Consider the following 18,368-nt stretch of genomic DNA (forward strand, 5'->3'; position numbering starts at 1 on the left):
GCAGGGCAATAGTTTAGTCTACAGCTTCAGTTTTTGACCCCGCAGTAGAACCTCTGGACAAAAGCAAAGTTTATTAAGTTTTGTGGAGGTTCAGAAATTCTTTTATTGCTGCCATATAACCTGCATTATTATAATTGCATTAATAACATGTTTTACAGCATTATTTTATTAGTAATATTTCTTACAGGGTTCATATTGCATTGAAGATGTTTGTCATCACATTGACCTTTTTCTATTTACAGGCTTAGTTATGATCATTCCATACACATTGCATATTTGTGCTTATTTGGAGTTGATGTTCCATCCAAAAGGGTCTTAAGCTTCACTGGTGCGATGGTCCAGGTGATACATGCTGAGGGAAGATGAAAACATAGAAGGTTGACTCCATGCATGCTTACAATACACATAAATCTAGTAGCAGGCCTGAGCGAAGGCCCAAATGTCTTCTGCTTCTTTTTGTGACCTGCTGCACTTTAGTCTAGTTGGTGACTGATGACCAGTCAGTGACCAGCCTCAGAGACCCTGGGGGTTTGAAGTTTATTGCCTTATTTGGAAGGTGTTATAGAAAAGAGAAGTTATATGTCTGTTTATAGCCATTAAAGATGTACAAGATGTACCATTGTCTGTAAACAATGACTGTACACAATGTATTTTTAATCTGTAATTGACGTACGTGGTGGCACGATCCTCAGTGCTATAAAACCAGCATCCAGTGTATTTTTGTAAGGAGACTCATGCTGATATTTCTTCTCCTGTGCTAATAAACTCACCGTTTGATTGCACTTTTCTGGGGCCTCCGTGGTTTGTTTCACTGCTCTACATTGATCGATTTCGCAACGGTTTATTGCAGTTCTATGAAAAAGTGCCTACAGGGTGTAGACAAATAAAGCATTATATTTACCACATAACCTGGTCGGGTGCAGGTTATGGTGCAAGTTTTGGTTTAAAATGGACTTGAACGGCTTCCTTTGTGCCAGTTGTTTTTATTCATTTTTTTGCTCTTTCTGGACTTGACAACCGGCCTGCAGAGTATGACCCCAAATTACATTACAGCAAAGCACAGACATGGAAATATGCTTTGGGGCGGTTTTCCTGTCTATCGCTATGTCCATGTCTATGGATTTTACATCCCTATTCTCTGTGATTATGCAAAGAATCTCCTATATTTTTACAGACATTCCCTATCTCACTATTAAAATAAAACTACAATAAAAATAAGAGACTTTTCAGTTCTTTGTGAGCAAACTAACAAATTCAGCAACAGATCAAATACTTATTTCCCCAACCGTAGGTGAGCAATACATGATGAAATAACCACACAAATAACAGGGCCCATGTTTTTCTAGTAGAACATTGTAACAACTTTTATTCATTTCACCTGTCAGCGGTTTGAAACCTTCTGATGGGTTTAGGACTCAAGATAGGCACTGGGGAACATCACTTAAACAGAGGGAGCATAATACTGCATTTAAAATCCAGTGAAACACATTCAGAAGGCAAACAATTGAGAATCTATTAATACGTCTTGTAATAAGGTTGCTTTTTTTTAAATACACAGCTATTTTAAGTGGTGCATAGAATTTTCCGAGTAAGAAAAAAAAACTTATAAATGAATAGGTCAAAAATACAACAAACTATTTACAAAGATTCAAGTATGAACAGTATTCAGAGCAAAACCAGTAAACAGCTGCATGTTGGGTTTTCATACAGGCACTTCTGTTTCCAAAGAAAACAAAGAATAATGTTTGTATACTGCTCAGAAAATAAGGGAACAAGTCAGTTTTTGCTTAGAATGAGAATGGACCCATCAAAACGTTGATGACTTTAGTTTCCATCCCATTTCCAACTTTAATTTTCAAGATTGTCTGGTGTGTGACTTCAGTGTTCCTGTATTTTTTGAGTGTATATAATATAGCAAGTACAACACATAAAATGCTGAACATTTTATAGTTTTGTATGTAATGTCACTTTGTTTTACACAAGTGCTTTATTAAATCAAACACAGAACAAGTCATAACAAAAACAACAGAAAGCCTCTTTGGCAGAGCGTTTTTCCCCTTCAGTGGTGAGGTCTCGGAGAGGAGCTGTACCTTTCCCCTGGTCTGCACACAGTGAAACACAGGACACACGTCAGAAAACCTGGTCATACTGTACACTGCATTGCTTTGACTTAAAAAAAACCCCAAAAATAGCAAGGTATCAATGACTCTTTAGTCAAGCTCTGTTGTGAAGCCTCAAGCTAAGCATATTCATGTTATCTTAGCTGTTTAAAACCAGACATATTAAGCCCAGACCACAATTTTCACATTATATTTGACATGGCCTCATTCAACCTGTAAACTAACTAATACTAGTGATTTTACATGGACATTAAATTTGTTAAATAAACCTTTTGGACTTGAGCACGAGTTAACAAAGCGGTGTCAAATTCAGCAGCAGATTAAATACTCAGAGACCGGAGCCAAGGCAGTTTTCCCATATGTCGAAACAATCAAAGGTTACTCCTCTCTGCTGGCCAATGGAAAGTTAGAGGGATTTTGGTATTGGTTTCACTGTTCATACCTGGAAGCTTGTCCCATCTTTTATATGCAGTCAATATTAAATGTTGAGCATCACCTTTTGTTGGCCATGAAGCTTGTTTCATTCTTCCACTTGTAGCCTTTGCTCACAGGATATCCTACATTTAGAAACATGCAGTCAAGATTAAACATATTTAAAATAATAATTTTGAACTTGACTATTATTAATATATGAATCAAATCAATTAAAAACATTTTAGAGACTTCAAAAGTACACACTTTGCTCTAATGGAGCGTCCTGATGTCTGGCCCTCGTTATCTGTATGGCTTCATCCTTGGGCCTCTTCATCAGAGGAGGTACAGACTCAGAGGAGCTGTGTCTCCGTTTGTGTGGCTTGTCACGTTGACTTGGTCCAGCTCTGGCTTCCCTTAGCGACTCGTAATTGTTCCTTGCTCTCAGGTTACTCTCCAGACTACTCTTTCGGTCTCTCCTGGTTGGCACAAAGCTTTTTCGCCAGTCACTGAACACTTGTTCCTTTGCTGATGACTGCATGGATGTGGAAGATGGCGGGCCCTTTGTAGGACTGCGAGACCGATTTAATGTTGAAGCGTTTCTGTCAGAGTTCGCTCGCTGTAGTTTGGATGAGGACGAGCATTGCCTGGAACTAGATGAGCTATGGGCAGACCTAGAGAATGGTTCTGTATGGTGTGCGTCACTTATAGGCTTTGGTTTGGATACAAGCTTTCCTTCAGCCCCTTGTTGTTTCTTCTTTTTAGAGTCAGTCTTGCTGGTTTCTGTATGGGTCTCTGGAGTCGCCTGGGTTTCATTTTTGCCTCGCCTTTGGACTGTAGACTGTTTTAGAAGTTTAAGGGACTCACTAGGTGGAGAAGACTTCTGAACAACAAAGCGAGGAATCACAGGAGTCATAGTGGAGTCATCCTCGCTATCAGAACAGGATGGACTAGCTTGTGCATAAATTAAGGTATCATCGCTGTCCTCAGTTTGAGACGAGAGAACTCCAGTCTTTCTCCTCTGCTTCTTCAGGTCTCTTTCAACCTTCCTGTCCATTGTGTTTGATGTCATATGTCCACTGGCCTTTTGTTCAACATGCTGATGGCAAATGGAGCCCATGCCCCTGTCTGCAGATTGGGGGTTCTTGCGTGGGCAGTCCATGAACGGTGGACTGGTTTGTATATAAATCAAGGTATCGTCGCTGTCCTCCGTTTCTGACGAGAGAACTCTAGTCTCTCTTTCCTCTTTGTTAAGGTGTTTTTCTACTTCTCTTTGCACCGTTTCTGAGGTTTGCCTTTGCGCCTTTTGTTGAACATGGTGATGGTGAGCTTTAGTGATGTCTACCTCCGTGTCCACAGACTGCCTCTCAGAGCGCTTCTTTGATGATAAATTCATTTGGGTTTTTTGGCTGGCACAAAGACTATTTTGTGCATCATCACGATGTTGTTCCACGATTTTTGAAGTAGTCTGTTTGTTGTCGTTTTGTTGAACACGCTCAGGAGTCATTTTAACTTTAATCAGTTTTCTCTTCTTTATACTATTTGATTGGCTAAAGGTTACATCCTGTTTCTTTTCTTTTATCTGTGTTTGCTGAGGTTTGGGCTGATGCTGTGACTTTGGTGAATCTGCACAAGGCATACTCGGCTCTCTATTGTTTGCTTTAGGACTTCTATTCTTTTCAATATCCCTCACTTGTTCTCCACATGAAGTACTGCCTCCACTCGCTGGCTCAGAGAATACACCTTTCCTCTTTACCTGTCTGTTGCTTTGTTTTTCTTCATCATCACTGTCAAATATTACTATAACACTTGGGTCATCTGAAATGTTTTGTGCTTTTATACCATGGTGAGATCCAGTATTATTACACTTTTCTGTCCTTTGTGAAAGGTCAGAGTTCCCACTCTGGATCACTTCGTTACAACATCTGGATAATGTAGATTTAAGTCCATTGGTTTGACAGTTTCCTTTCACAGTTCTGCATTGACCATCAACAGTTTCAGGAGAAGGTTTCTTCAGTTGATTAAGGCTGGCAGCTCCACTATTCTCTATGCACACAGAGAACAATCTCTTTGTTTTTGTCTCTGGACAGCTTTGGACACCTTCATCCTCTGTGTCAGAATCAAGGTTGATGATGTCATCCTTTTCCGAAGGCTTGCTTCTGTCCCCGTTTGACTTTGTTGTAAATTTGTCATCTCATGGTCTTCATTTTCTTTTTTTCAGAATCAGAGTCATTTTTCTCTGCTGATGCAGGCACTGACAGGTTATTTAACAACTGTTTGGACACTGTCAGATAGTTACGTCCTGAATCAGAAGAGTAATCAGAACTATCTTCAGTTTCACAACTGTCATCAGGATCACTATGTGATTCCCTATTTTGCGGTCTATGAGCTTTTGTCTCAGTTGTGCCCCAGGAAGAAGGCACCATGAAGGATTGTTGCATTGTCTCTCTAGATTGTATGACTTTTGCTAGATGAGAAGGTGTGTCAAAAACCTCCATCATAGAAAAAGCAGAAGCTGGTACATGGTTTGGAACAGATCTGGGTACCTCACAGACAGCTGGATTTGTGTCACTTTGTTTCACCTGGTCTTCATCCTCACCATCATGCTGTGAAACTGTTTCTGGGTCAGCCTGGCCTTCATCTGCTGGTTCCCATTTAACATCTAACACGCTAATAGGCATAACTAGCCAATCATCGTCCTCATCAGTCTCCTCTTGGTCTTGTGCATCAGAAAGGGGGCTCAAAGAGCAGCTTGCTTGCCAATTTAAATGTTTCTCACTGTCACATTTAGGACATAATAAACGTTCAAACCCATCCTCCGTTTCAACAAAACATGGACAAGAGCAATGTTGTGCTATGCCAAGTGTTTGGTTCTTTGGAATCTTGGCCTGACTCTGCACACCTCCAGACTGCGTAATACTGGCTTCAGACACTTCACATGAAGGTGAAGGCAGCTCCTCATCATTATTATCAACTTCTGGATTCTCATCTTCACTTATATCTTCATATAAAGGGTCCTCAAACCTTACTTCCTCTTGGTTTGTGTTTAAAAGATGCATGCCCGACTTTGATAATTCTTCAGTGACTGAACTCTGTTGATATTCTGGATCATTTCTACCTGCAGCAAAGAATGTATCCACACCTTCAGGTCTAGATGGAGGGGTGCTTTTGTTGACTTTATTCAAAGGAATAGATATGCTTAAACCTGCTTGTAGACACACACCAGTTGCATCCTTCTCCACATTATAATAACTTGTTTGGCTGCACACCGATTGCTCCCCCACAGAGACTAATTGTGTATAGTCAGTTTTAACAGTTATTGAATCTAGGCTGGAAAGTGCAGCTGCGTCCTTATATTCAACATGGCAATACTCTTGGTCTTCAGTCTTCTTCTGTTTGTTTACATTTTCATCTTGATCTCCAGTGCCTTGGGTTTCTTTGAGTCTTTCCCGCTCTCCTTGTGAGGAACTGCAGCTGACCATTAATCCTGGGTACTTCTCAGTCTCTTCTGGCACGGTGACTCCAGAAACTGCTGTCACAATCACTGGATGCTCTGCTTCATTATTTATGTAAGTGGGAGCAACCTCCAAGATGACATGTTGATAATCTGTGGATGTAAAGAGATGAAAGTTACCCATGAAACGTCTTGATCCATGCACAATCACCCAGGTAAGTAAATCCCCAAAAGTTGATTTTGTCCATCTGGACGTGGCGTTTTCAGTGGGAGAAACGTTTCATCCAGGTGACTTCTTCAGTCTCAGCTGACTGCAGGTTTCCCCTATCTTATAAACAGTACATTTGCATAATGACTGAAACTAGCAGCACTGAAGGAACAATGGGCTGGGGGTCAGTTCATTAGATCATTAAGGTTGGGGAAACCTGCAGTCAGCTGAGACTGAAGAAGTCACTTGGATGAAACGTTTCTCCCACTGAAAACGCCACGTCCAGATGGACAAAATCAACTTTTGGGGGTTTCCCATGAAACAAGGTCATGTTTTCATACTGGTAAAATTTACACTGAAACACTTCTCAAATTTTTAAGAAAATGTCTTGAGCTGTCAACAGCAGAGTTTAGTGTACCTGCTACATGTTTCTCTGATGCAAATGTATCACATTTCTCTTTAGGCGTGGGAGATAACTCAGCTCCTTTGCTTTCCTTCACTTCATCTTCTTGTCCGGTTGAAGTAGTGCACTGCTCAGTAAGAACAGGGCTGAATCTTTGCCGCTCGGTATAATCCTCCATTCTTAAATTCAACCATACTAACGCAACCTCCTTCTCGATATAGTCATTAAGTTCATCATTTGTCATCGCTTTGGTTTTTTTAGCTTCCAAGACTTCACCTTCGGCTGGCTGATTCCTGAGAGAAGAAGGGGAGAGCTGCTGAGAAGGGGTGGAAACATTTCCTTCTGAATGATCTACGATTTGTTTCTTCTGTCCACAAACTTGGGGGAGGAAAGTTCCCACTTGCTGATTCTCAGAACATTTTTCCTCTGAAAAATCATCGACATTAGGTTCAGTCTTGGAAGATTTGAAATGAGCAGATTTCTCTTTGGGCGAGATGCAAATTACTGGGGATGATGTGGAGGCCTTGTTCTCATGTACAGAAGAAGATTGATCTTGTAAAGAAAACATTTGGGATCTCTCTATGAAGTGGAGCGGCCCTTGCTTCAGCCCAGCATTGTATATTAGAAACTTTTAGGAAATGTGAAGTTAAAGTCTCAGTGGAAAATTCCACAAGCTGTCCACTTTTGCCAGAAGGATGTCTTATGAAGTTCTCAAGAGAGGATATTCATTTGTGTTAAACAAGGACATGTGCTGATGAACTCAAGCCAGTATTTCTTTTTGTTTGATCGTCACTGCTATACAAACTAAATGCAAAATCCTTGGGTTTGGGGTGCTGTAATTCAGTGCACAATTGTGATTTTTGTAGACAGTGGATTCCATGGAATTTTGGGGGGATTGTGCACTGCTTTCTTGACAACAAGTCACTTCAGATTTTTCAAGATGCACAAAGGCTACCCTGATTTGAGTTCCAATTGTCAGGTGAACCAGGCTGTCCTGAGGTCCTGGAGCACTGAGACTTCCTTGGCTGTTGGGACATTCAGAAAGTATTGCCTGAAGAGCAGTCTTTCAAACGATGACTTCAGTTAAGCACTCCTCTTGTCTAGGAAACAAGACAAATAAATGAGAGTAAATAAATAAATTAGGCGACTAGATGCACATTCTTTTAATATATACTTCACCTGAATTATTAGACTCCCCCGGGGCAGGAGAGCTCAAAATGAAAAATCTGCATATATTTAACAATAGACCATTTTTTAAAAACATTTTTGATCTATGAAACTGAAATTTTACAGCAATCATGATACATGTCCAAACTTTAGACCATAAAATTAAATCAGAAATGACCAAGCAGAAGGTCCACAATGTTCTGAGAAGGAACAAACATGATCCAGCTGTATGTAGCACAGACAAACCCTTTAACCCTTCATTCATCGTGTTCTGTGTGTACACCTACAATACAGGAGGCAGAGCACTTTGTGCAGAGTGGATAAACTTGGAATCCTGGGAAGTTTTCCAGCAGCACCGAGCAAAGCACAACACAAGCGTGCCAGCGAGAAGTCCTCGTGCATGCTGCTGTGCACTGTGATGTACCTTCGCACAACCAATTGTAACGAAAACTACAGTCACACTAAGTTCAAGCACGCAACAAAAAGATTCTGTGCAGTTCAATGAACTTTATGACACAAGTTTCCCTCCAAGCCCTTGAGTAAGTCATTCCATTCAACAGCTCTGGGGACCTTGGAAGGAAAGCAGTGTTGTGGAACCCAAACAATCTAGTACATAGCCTCTTTTTCATTAGTGCCTACTTGGATCAACTCGCCACGATCTGCCACTGTCGCGGGGTCCTCTCCTAAACTTCTCCCGAACAAATACAGGGGTAGTCAGGAAGCATTCAGTGTGGATATTTATTCTGCCGGCCTCCCAGGTGCACAAAAGATTATTTACAAAGAAAATAAACAACTAACTTAATTCAAAACAAACATCTATATACAAAACAAGCGGCTGAGCCAGTCTGCATGTTACCCTCACTGTAAAATCTCACAGAATGCCCAGGTAGGCCCTGACGGCCTCCCTTTATACCCCATTGCCCCTCCCACTAGGCATAATAGTCATCCCTTTATCATTTATTTCCCCAAAACACTCATTTTTCCTCCGTTTATTTCCAGCTGTATTACTACAATACATATATATATATATATATATATATATATATATATATATATATATATACACACATTTATGGCCACTTCCAGACAGCCTACAGTGTTTCACAATAAGGAAAAAAAAAAAAAAAACACAAACAAAAATAATGCAGTTCATGTGACCTTTCCAAGCGCGCGCGAACCCACTATTTGAACCCCGGAACACCATACCATCGGCTTGCATAACCACTCGCATAATCGGCGATCACGGAGAGTCTACGCGACCGGCCTTATTAAAGGTAAGCAAAAAAAATATGTTGGCCACCCTCTGTGCCGCTCAAAATATACCTCTCACCCCTTTTTTGTTTATCTGCCCGGTTGACTAAAAGACGCGCAGCCACGGTAACCCAGCGCGACAATTGTAGAAACTAATGGTGGTGGTGCGTGTATGCGCTCAGATCAGCTGTCTGCGGCCCTGGACGGTGTAACTCTGTCACAGCCACAATTTTTAGAGTTTTCCGTTAGGTCAAAATACCTGGTACCAGGTACTAAAACAGTATCTGCTTGGCCAGGGTTCCAAATTGATCCGAGCAGGTACCAAAATGTGACATCGTCAGACTTAGGGCTGCTCGATTATGGTAAAAATGATAATCACGATTATTTTCACTGAAATTGAGATCTCGATTATTTGACGATATTTATTTAACAATAACAATGTATTGAATAATGGCTTTAAAGATTGTCAAAAAATAATATAAAATAGTGTGCAAATACTGATTACAGTGCAAATGTTTGCAATATAAAAATAAATGAAAAATGTAAACATCTATGTTTAGTGAACTCAAAATACTGCACAATATTTGATCCACGTCTGACTCCGTGAACCCATAATGTTTCCACCAATGTTCCCTCAAATATTTCATGTGTCTGAGCGAACACACAAACTCCCTGAGCGTCCCTTGGACCACTGTGAGCGACATCAGACGTGTGCACTGTGGTCACGCCAGCATCTAATCCATCCAAGTTACATGGTTTATTAAAATAATCAAATCACAGCATTTACATTTATGTTAGACTACTTTTAATTAACTGCTTTAGCCCACTTACAATGAAAATGTAAAAAAAATCTAGTCATTGACCTGTGTAGTATGTTAACACTATAGGAAGTAAAAATAACTTGAACTCCAATTTTGAAAACAGAACTTTTTTTTCATAAAGCTCTGACTTGTATTATGAGTCTGTGGTCTGGGAGAGAGTCTGTAACTCTGTCTGCAAAATACAGCATATAATGACCAATGTTGGGCAATTAATTATATAGTTACTTCTTCAAAAAAGTAACTCAGTTTGGCAAACAACAAAGTGTTTTGCAGCTATTTTTTTTTTAATGCAGCCAAGGCGTTTTTAAATAAACATTTCAAACTATTTACAGAACAATCAGCTGTTCTGCATCAAATCTGATGCCACACAAATTATTTGTGCCACTCCAAAAAATAATTTCTGTCCACTATGAGATAAAGGAGAACAACAGCCTGATACCTGCAGGCCTGACAACAGGAGATGTATCACTGCTGTAACACCTGTAACATTCAGCAGCCGCCTCATTGTTCTGACACACACAAAACTATTGACTACACTACACACTAACTACACACTAACTACACAAGATTTGCGCTAAACGTCTCAAATCTCTCACATCTCAGAACACCGCCGTCACTCCTAAAACTTCCCCGTTTCTTAACAACTAGATGCCACGTTGCCATATCACTTTTTTTGATTGGTCGACACAGTACTTTTTTTCACCAATAGGAAAGGGTGGGGGTTTTTGGTTTTGTTTTTGCTCACAGGTGGTGAGTGCTTCGGCGTTTTCCTCCTTATAAGTGCTTTCGAGCGTTTTCCTTATAAATCGCCGTTTTTACCGTTTCTTCCCGGAGCAGCCATAAATAAATATAAACAACGATAGTATTCAGGAAGAAAACCAAACATTGCAGATATTTTTATCATAACTCTGGTTTTACGTGGCGATCAACACAATTTAAAAAACTGGTATAAAGTCCACACTTTTTCCGTCAGTTGTTCCGTCTGTCCTGCTCACATCTCCAATGGTTGGACACGTTGTCATTAATGTGGCTTCACTCCACATCAGCCACGCCATTTGCCATTTTGCTAGCTAAAACACCGTGTCGGCACATAAGGGACGCTGTCATAGCCTGTCAGCGACGTTGATTAGCTGCATATATACGAATGTGAATCGCATCATTGGCTGGACTATAGGATAAGGTGGCATCGTTCTAATCCCATACAGGAGCAGCCAGTCACTCACTGACTAACACTGCAAAACAGAATTGTTAAAGTTTTAATTTTAATTTCAATTCAGGATTTTTTTGTGCGCAACGCAGATTTTCTGTGCGCAGAGACCGTGCCAGCAGTGCGCAATTGCGCACGTGCGCAGCTTAGAGAGGAACATTGGTTTCCACACCACTGAAGTCGTTTTACCTCTTTTCAACCAACGGCATTCTTTCTTCAGCAGCCATTATCCTCTCTCTCTCCAAATAACTTCTGCTTAGCTTTCCGAGCTTCCTCTTGGGTCCTCTTAATTGTTGTGACGCGTGTTCGAAACGCAGAGGCGCGCGCTCGATTTGCCACACGGAGCAGCGAGAGTAAAAACACGAGGGAGGTGCTAATAATCGGCTCAGTCATTTTTAATGATCGTTGAAAACCCAGATCGTAATCGAGATTAAAATTCGATTAATTGAGCAGCCCTAGTCAGACTGCATGCCCCCGATTGGCTGATCAGTGGCGTCATTCGATGAGTCATGAGAGCGTCTCATTTGCCATTTTTGAAACCTGGCAACGAGAGAAAATGGCTACAAAAAAAGCAAAAACACCCCAAAACAAACACAACGACGTGGTCCCCCCCCGAGTCTGACAAAAAGCCATAGATCGAGCAGCAGGTATATTATTGCCTCGACGCCCGCCTTTGTTGTAGGGTTCATGTCACATATTAATTACGTCATGGGACACTTGGCTGCATTGCTATAACAACAAACATGCATGTTAGGTGATTGTAATGGAAAACCAGTCGATCTGAGTTTAGTCGTGCTGAGCTGATCTTAGTAGGTACTAATGAAAAAAGCAGCTATAGAGCGGGCGCAAAAAATGACGTACAAGCAGAGCGCAGCAGCCAGCGCAGAGCATGCCGTTTCTATGTGAAAGGCCTTTTAGAATTCTCAGACGATGCTATAATTCCTCCCTGCCTAAGGATAGAAACTAAAACTTTATTAACAAATATTATAAAGACACTGAGATACTTTACTAACGCTAAACCTCCCAGAAACTCTCTGGAACCATCTGTGGTGGTCATACTGACGACTTTCCTGCAACAACAGCAGTAATGGCAAGAAAAACTCATTTTGGACGAAGTTGTTAATTCTGATGTAATTTCAATTTTATAAACAAAAGATAAGCAAAATTTCACAAAAAAGTATTTAAGGTTCAGTTTTAAGGGTTTTGTTAGCTTAAAAATTTTGATTATTTCATTACAGACTAACATTGAATATATATTCAAATTCATGAATCTGCAAAGGGTACAACAAACAACAACTAACCCATCTAAGTAATTTAACTACTGTAGAACAATAAAGTTATGGAAAAGTTTAAAATTAATTTCAGATAATGTGTGACATTTGTTAAACTAAGATGGATCGAAGACAATTACCAGGACACTGTACAGGAAGAGACTGTGAGAATGCAGAGCAAGAAAAACTACACTTCTGCAGAAGAAACACCTTGAAGCCAGACTAAAGTATGCTAAGGATAACTTGGGAAAAAGATTCTACACACTGGTAGCACTTCCTTTCTCACATGAGATGAAACTAGAGCTCTTTGGACTTGGAGACAGACATACAACACAAAGGCAGATGGTAGAGATGTGGAATGAATACCAAAAGGATCGAAGTAAAAATGCACAAGATGATTCTAAATTAGCACTCTGCAGGTGTCAACCGCTCCTTTGAGTGGTAGAGACTGAGGGATGTACACTTTTGTGTCAGACAGAGGGGGGAGAGGGGTCTTTACCCATGGCAAGATGCCCTTCTGTGCAGTCCTCCAAGATCCTGACTGCATTTTGAGTTCACCGGCAACGAGTGAACCACAACAAAAGTCAAAGTCACATTTATTTATAGAGCACATTGCTGTTGACTGAAGTGCTGTACATTTAGTACAGCAAGCAGTCAGAACAAGCAGTAAAGCAGTACAAGAACAAGTAGTCAGAACTCATTCTGCTTTAAAAGCCAAGGAATAAATGTGGGTTTTCAAACATGTTTTGAAAGTGTCTAATGTTGGGGAGGTCCTGACGTGAAGAGGCAGTTTGTTTCACATTTTAGGAGCAGTCACAGCAAAGGCCGACCTCCTCTGTGCTTTAGCAGTCCGCAGATGATCTTGAAACAGTCTACCAGTTCAAAAGATCAGAAAGGTATGAGGGTGCAAACCAATGTAGCTGCAGTCAGCTAACAGACCTCAGACTGACACCTGAATAAAGACTACGTATTACAAAAGTCAAGGCAAGATGAAATGAAAGCATGGATCGCTCTCTAAGTCTCCAAAACAGAGGAATGGCTTTACTTTTGCAAGTAGATGCAAAGCAAAGACAGTAGATTTGATTACAGCCTCAAAGATTTTAAAAAAGTAGCACAGCCAGTGGGCGTAGTTACAATTTTCATTGTTTAACACTGTTTCACTTAAGCTTTTTATATGTTATAACTACCCTCTCCTCCGCAGCTGGCTCACGGACCAACAACAACAAAACGAGCAAGAGCCGTCCACTGACCAGCTGTAACACAGACTTCCTACACTGCCTCCATCTAACAGCACTGGGCGATGATGCGACGATCGGGACATACGTCATCGTAGCTGTGAATAGAGGCGCCTTCAGCCAGGGCTCCCCGAAGCGTCATATCCCATATAGAGTGGGTCGACTGCAGGGGAACCGTGAGTACGTTCAGGAACCATTTGAGTTAAAGTGGTTACGAGGAACCCAACTTTTGACTTACGTATTTCAGATTAAGAATATGTCACATGTTCAAGAACAAAGACTGTGGCTCAACCTACCTACACTAACGGGGGTGTGTGATTCGTTAACACCCCGTTATACTTTTTAATTGACACTAGCTTCTTCTTTTTTTCTTTTTTTTTTTTAAGAACACGCGTTAGCCACGCAGGGTTACATACGAATAGAGGCGTGTTATATCTTCTGAACAGTAATTAAAAGGTCAAAAAACCAAAGCGTCGAGGTTCTCATGTTGCTCCTCCTTACCACATTTTTCACAATGCAATTCTCATCGTCTTTGAAGCGTGCACACAAAACAGTGCAACGGATGAAAGATCAAATTCAATGATAATGCTTGCTACCAGCAAACTTACGTACCACGGCAAATAAGTTCTTACATCTTGGTCAGAATTGTTTTCCCTCTAAACCTTCTTCTTCCGTTTCTTTACGTTTTCTTCGGACGTTAATGGCGACTGGAAAACCGACTGACATGCGCATTAGCGCCACCTACGGGAAGGGCATGTGGATGAAGCACAGCGTGCTTCTCGTCTCTCTTCCACATACTTTGTGCAATTGGTCCATACATGTTTAACGCTTTCTGGTGTATTACATTAGACACAGACCTGTTGGGTATTTTGCTATTTTATGGAGTACATGGTTTAATCCTGTATGTTCTCTTTTCAAGGGAGTAATAAGCATCGTGTTCTTTGGGTTCCTGCCTTATTATATTCACCTCGTTTTGAATATTATTAGTTATATACACCAGTAATCCTGGTGTATATAACTAACTTCCATATATGATTCTAAATGATATTTTAACCTCAGCTCTGCTTGTTAACTTCCTATCATTTTAATGAAATGTGCGTTTGCAACTCCACCTTTTCGTTCCCTTTAACCCTACATGTGCAATAATCCAGATAAATTACACTTCTGAAACCCTGATGTGGAATTCCAAAAGCATGTGAAAGATGTGGTAAATAATATCCAGTCTACATGATAATTTTCCAGACTGATTGAAATGTGCTGAAAAGCTATAAGTATGATGAAACTTTGATTTTGGTTATTTTCTTTGACCTACTGCAGTGCAAACATTATTCCCATTAGTTTAATGCTGCATCCTGAAAAAAGATCTGTTCTATTCTTCACTGCTACATATTGAGGGATATAAAAAGCAGTACTTGCAGTACTCATCTGTAAATATATATTTTCTTTGAATTGCTGTTGATCTTTATAGTCTTGTATTATTGCCCCTTCTGATATTTTTGATTTTTTTTTTCAGGAAGAAAAGAAAGTGGCTTAACGGTTTAACAAATCTTCAGGGAGGAATGGGTGACAATGACACAATCAGACTTAACCACCTTTGCCAAGGTCATTATGTTTTTGGTAGCGTGTGTGTGCATGCATGTATGTCTTTCTGTTTGTAAACACAATAACTAAAGCTTTGAAAAAATTGTGAAACGTTGTTATGTCGTGTAATAAATTTATTGGTCTAAATTTGACAGAAACACTTAAGTTAGACACTATGATTCTTGGAAGAGTGCTGTGTGTTCTCAATATATAGAAAGTACTTTATAAGTACCTTTTAAAATATATCATGGTCATTTTGTTAAGCCATATAGAGCTGCACACACTCCCTTGTGTAATGGCATTGTCAGCTATATGTGTACTGTCCAACCAAATAGGAAGTCCAATACCCACTTACACAATTTACCATTTACTCCTAGTTTTCTGAGTTTAACCTGTTCAAACCAACTTTATCATATTTGATACATGAGTTTTTGAGAGGTTTTGAAATGTCTTTTTTTTCTAACTAAACCAAAATAAATTGTGCAATGCATTTTAAGGAATAAGTTACAAAAAAATGCATGAAACAGCAAACTTGAAACAAATTAAAACTAATGCATTTATCAAAAAGTCTCCAGATCTTTTTTTAAGACAAGTGCAGGCCCATTTCCAAACTTTGATTCATTTTAAAAGAATGATTTGTTAATGATTTGGGAATTCATTTGCACTAAGGGAACATGTGAACACTCTCAGAAAGGAGACAAAAGGTGATCTGGAATCTGTTTTTAATATAAAGTAATAATATAAAGAAGTAAAAAATAGCAATAATAATAAGCAAGTATTATTATTAAGGTTTGTTATACACTCACAAGACAAGCTCGTGTAACAGGACAAGATGTGCTGTTAACATAAGAAAAAAAAATGTTTCCCAGTCTTTATAAATTTGTGCCCAGCACCAGATAGGGTCAGTCTGATCTTCTCCAGCTTCAGATGATAGAACGCTTCCTTAACCCAGTCCATATGAGAAGGTGGAACTGAAGAGTATCACCTCAAAAAGATCAGCCTCCTGGACAACAAAGTTAAGAATGCTATCGAGTCTTTATGTAGATTGAGTGAAGCTGATGATACACAAATTATACAGTCACAGCATCTGGAACAATATTTCTTCCAGTTACCTTGGACAGGGCATCAAAGACTCCAGATCAGGAAACCCTCAAAGATGGAGAGTGCCAGAATATATGAGCATAATTTGCAGAAGAATGACAGTGCCTATCACACAACGGGGACATTGGGTTATATATTTTAGTGAGTCAGGCCTTAGTATAATGAGTAGGGTGTAGGATCTTACACTGAGCAAAACAGTGTTTAGCACAAATAGATGACTAGGGAGAACAGGAAAATCTTTATATGAACAGCGAACAAAGTTTTGAACCTGGAAGTATCTGAAAAAAAAAATGGTTCCTAAGTAATGAAAAGTTTGCCATCAATTGTTCAAAAGATGCAAAAGATGAATCTAAATATAGATCTGCAAAAGTCCTAATGCCCAACCTGGCTCATGCAGTGAATACACTATCTTGTAGAGATTTGGGAAGCAGATGGTTCCCTATTAATGGTGCTTTAATAGAGGTCCCCTGCAAACCAAAAATGTGTCTAAATTGGGTCCAGAATGTGAATGTGAACATTGACCTTTGTCCTTTAGATGCAGATGGACAGCCGAGTCTTGTCCCATCGAGGCAGCTCTTCACTGTTATTCTATTCTTATAGCTAAGAACAGAATTGATCCCCTTGCAAGGGCAAATTAAAACTTTACAAAAACAACTTGTTTGTGTAGTTTATGTCAGATGGTCAGCGGAAACAGGATGCACCTGAGCTCAGTTTTGAGTATCATAGCAAAGGCTTTGTGCTTTTCTTGTAGTTGATGAGGTTATTTTATTTCTTCTTCCAGTTTCATAGCCAAACTGCAGAATAAAGAAAACAAAGTACTTCAGACAGGTTGCTGAGGCAGCTTAACATTCACCATATCAGCAGAACCTGTGCTTCTTGTACTTGTAGCCTAATGGTTCAGTTTGCAACAGGTGACCAACACTGAGGTCTGCCTTTAGGTGGAGACAGCCCGGCAATTCCACCTGTGAATATTTGAGAAAAAGAGAGGGAAGGGAAAAGGGGGAAAAACAAAGAAACCAAAAACTTCTTTTGAATCATAACACAGGATTTAATGAACCCTGTCCTGTCTGGAAGCTTTTGCGATTATGATCTGAAAGCACTGTTGTGCCAAACACGTTTTGCTTTTCCAAGAACCGTTCTGTAAATTCTCTACAGGATCCTCTTGTTCAGGGTTGATCTGTTTATTTCATCATGGGGTGAACCCCTCCCTCTGTGACCATGTCCCACAGGGACCCAGGCCCAGCTACACACACACACACCATTCGCTCACCCATACATACCCACCAATGACACACAGACACACGAAGCCACACATGCAGACACACTGACCACTCGCCCCTCAGATGCCAGCAAGCAGACTGTTTAACCTAACTGTTGAACAGTAGTGCTCATCCACCCCCCTAACTGTCAATGTCTAAGATGCAGATAAAAATGAGGGGCAGATAACAGTTAAGGGGTGAATGGGGCCACTGCAGCAGTCCCACCCACAAGCCTCTGTGTGTGTGTGTGGTAATATGTTGTGAACCGTAATGGACGATGAAGGAACTGATACCAGTTACTGCCCCTCACACTCACCTCGTTTATATTCAATAGAAAACTTCTGGGACATTGAATATCAGACGTTTCAGTAGGAGAAAAGAAGTCAGTCATCCAAGCGTTTGGACGTAGCGTTTCCTCCCACTGACAATGACAGAATCGGGGGGGGGGTCATACAAAGTACTTACCATCATTTTTCTACAAAGTGGACCAGCCTGCTGCATCATGTTTTCACTTTGTTTCCATCATTCCTAACACATTAAACTCACTGGCCCTTTTTACTCTACCTGAGCACTCAAGGCATTATGCAACCGACTCACTCACCCTTTCATACAAGCACTTTTTTTCTAGGCTGAACTACTTTTTAGCTAACACTCACATTCTGATGGATGCATTAGTAGATGCTGCTCTACCTCCTGAGCTACAACCAACCCTACCCCTTACATATCAGGATAGCCTGGACTCAAACCAGGCCTGTTCAGAATGTGTACATCCTCATCATTGAAAGGCTGGCCACTGAGTGTAGGTGTAAACACACTGCAGAGACCTGGCCTGATGAGTTAGCTCTTCTGTGGTGTGACATCCACTTAGCCAGAGGCTGT

At 40.4% G+C, this 18,368-nt stretch overlaps 2 protein-coding genes across 3 annotated transcripts; both read right to left on the bottom strand.

Moving 5' to 3' along the window:
- Positions 1–1,335: 1,335 nt before the first annotated feature.
- On the bottom strand, positions 1,336–4,692 carry LOC116316276 (serine/threonine-protein kinase PRP4 homolog). Of its 2 annotated transcripts, none has more exons than XR_004199149.2 (3): positions 2,799–4,692; positions 2,563–2,677; positions 1,336–2,102 (listed from the first exon to the last, which is right to left on the bottom strand). XR_004199149.2 is itself a non-coding variant. In XM_031734817.2 (3 exons), the coding sequence occupies exons 1-3, from the start codon at positions 4,168–4,170 to the stop codon at positions 2,060–2,062; spliced, it is 1,476 nt and encodes a 491-aa protein (XP_031590677.2). In that variant the 5' UTR covers positions 4,171–4,692; the 3' UTR covers positions 1,336–2,059. The 2 variants fall into 2 exon arrangements, 1 of the variants encoding a protein (XP_031590677.2); XM_031734817.2 differs by having other exon boundaries at positions 2,617–2,677.
- Positions 4,693–4,720: 28 nt separating this feature from the next.
- On the bottom strand, positions 4,721–14,172 carry LOC116316265. Its single transcript, XM_031734794.2, has 3 exons — positions 14,050–14,172; positions 6,612–7,696; positions 4,721–6,138 (listed from the first exon to the last, which is right to left on the bottom strand). Exons 2-3 carry the CDS (start codon positions 7,162–7,164, stop codon positions 4,721–4,723), a joined length of 1,971 nt encoding a protein of 656 aa, XP_031590654.2. The 5' UTR covers positions 7,165–7,696; positions 14,050–14,172.
- Positions 14,173–18,368: the final 4,196 nt, after the last annotated feature.

The sequence above is a fragment of the Oreochromis aureus genome, linkage group 17 (genome assembly GCF_013358895.1).
Source record: "Oreochromis aureus strain Israel breed Guangdong linkage group 17, ZZ_aureus, whole genome shotgun sequence".
Taxonomy (NCBI): Eukaryota; Metazoa; Chordata; class Actinopteri; order Cichliformes; family Cichlidae; genus Oreochromis; species Oreochromis aureus.

Excerpts from the sequence above, each read along its gene's own strand:
- LOC116316265 (XM_031734794.2), bottom strand. The coding sequence starts at position 7,164 with ATGTTTTCTTTACAAGATCAATCTTCTTCTGTACATGAGAACAAGGCC. Across the intron at positions 6,139-6,611 it reads ATCAGAGAAACATGTAGCAG|ATTATCAACATGTCATCTTG; the intron begins GTACACTAAACT and ends TTACATCCACAG.
- LOC116316276 (XM_031734817.2), bottom strand. The coding sequence starts at position 4,170 with ATGCCTTGTGCAGATTCACCAAAGTCACAGCATCAGCCCAAACCTCAG. Across the intron at positions 2,678-2,798 it reads GGACGCTCCATTAGAGCAAA|GATATCCTGTGAGCAAAGGC; the intron begins GTGTGTACTTTT and ends TTCTAAATGTAG. Across the intron at positions 2,103-2,616 it reads AGCTTCATGGCCAACAAAAG|ACCAGGGGAAAGGTACAGCT; the intron begins GTGATGCTCAAC and ends CACTGTGTGCAG.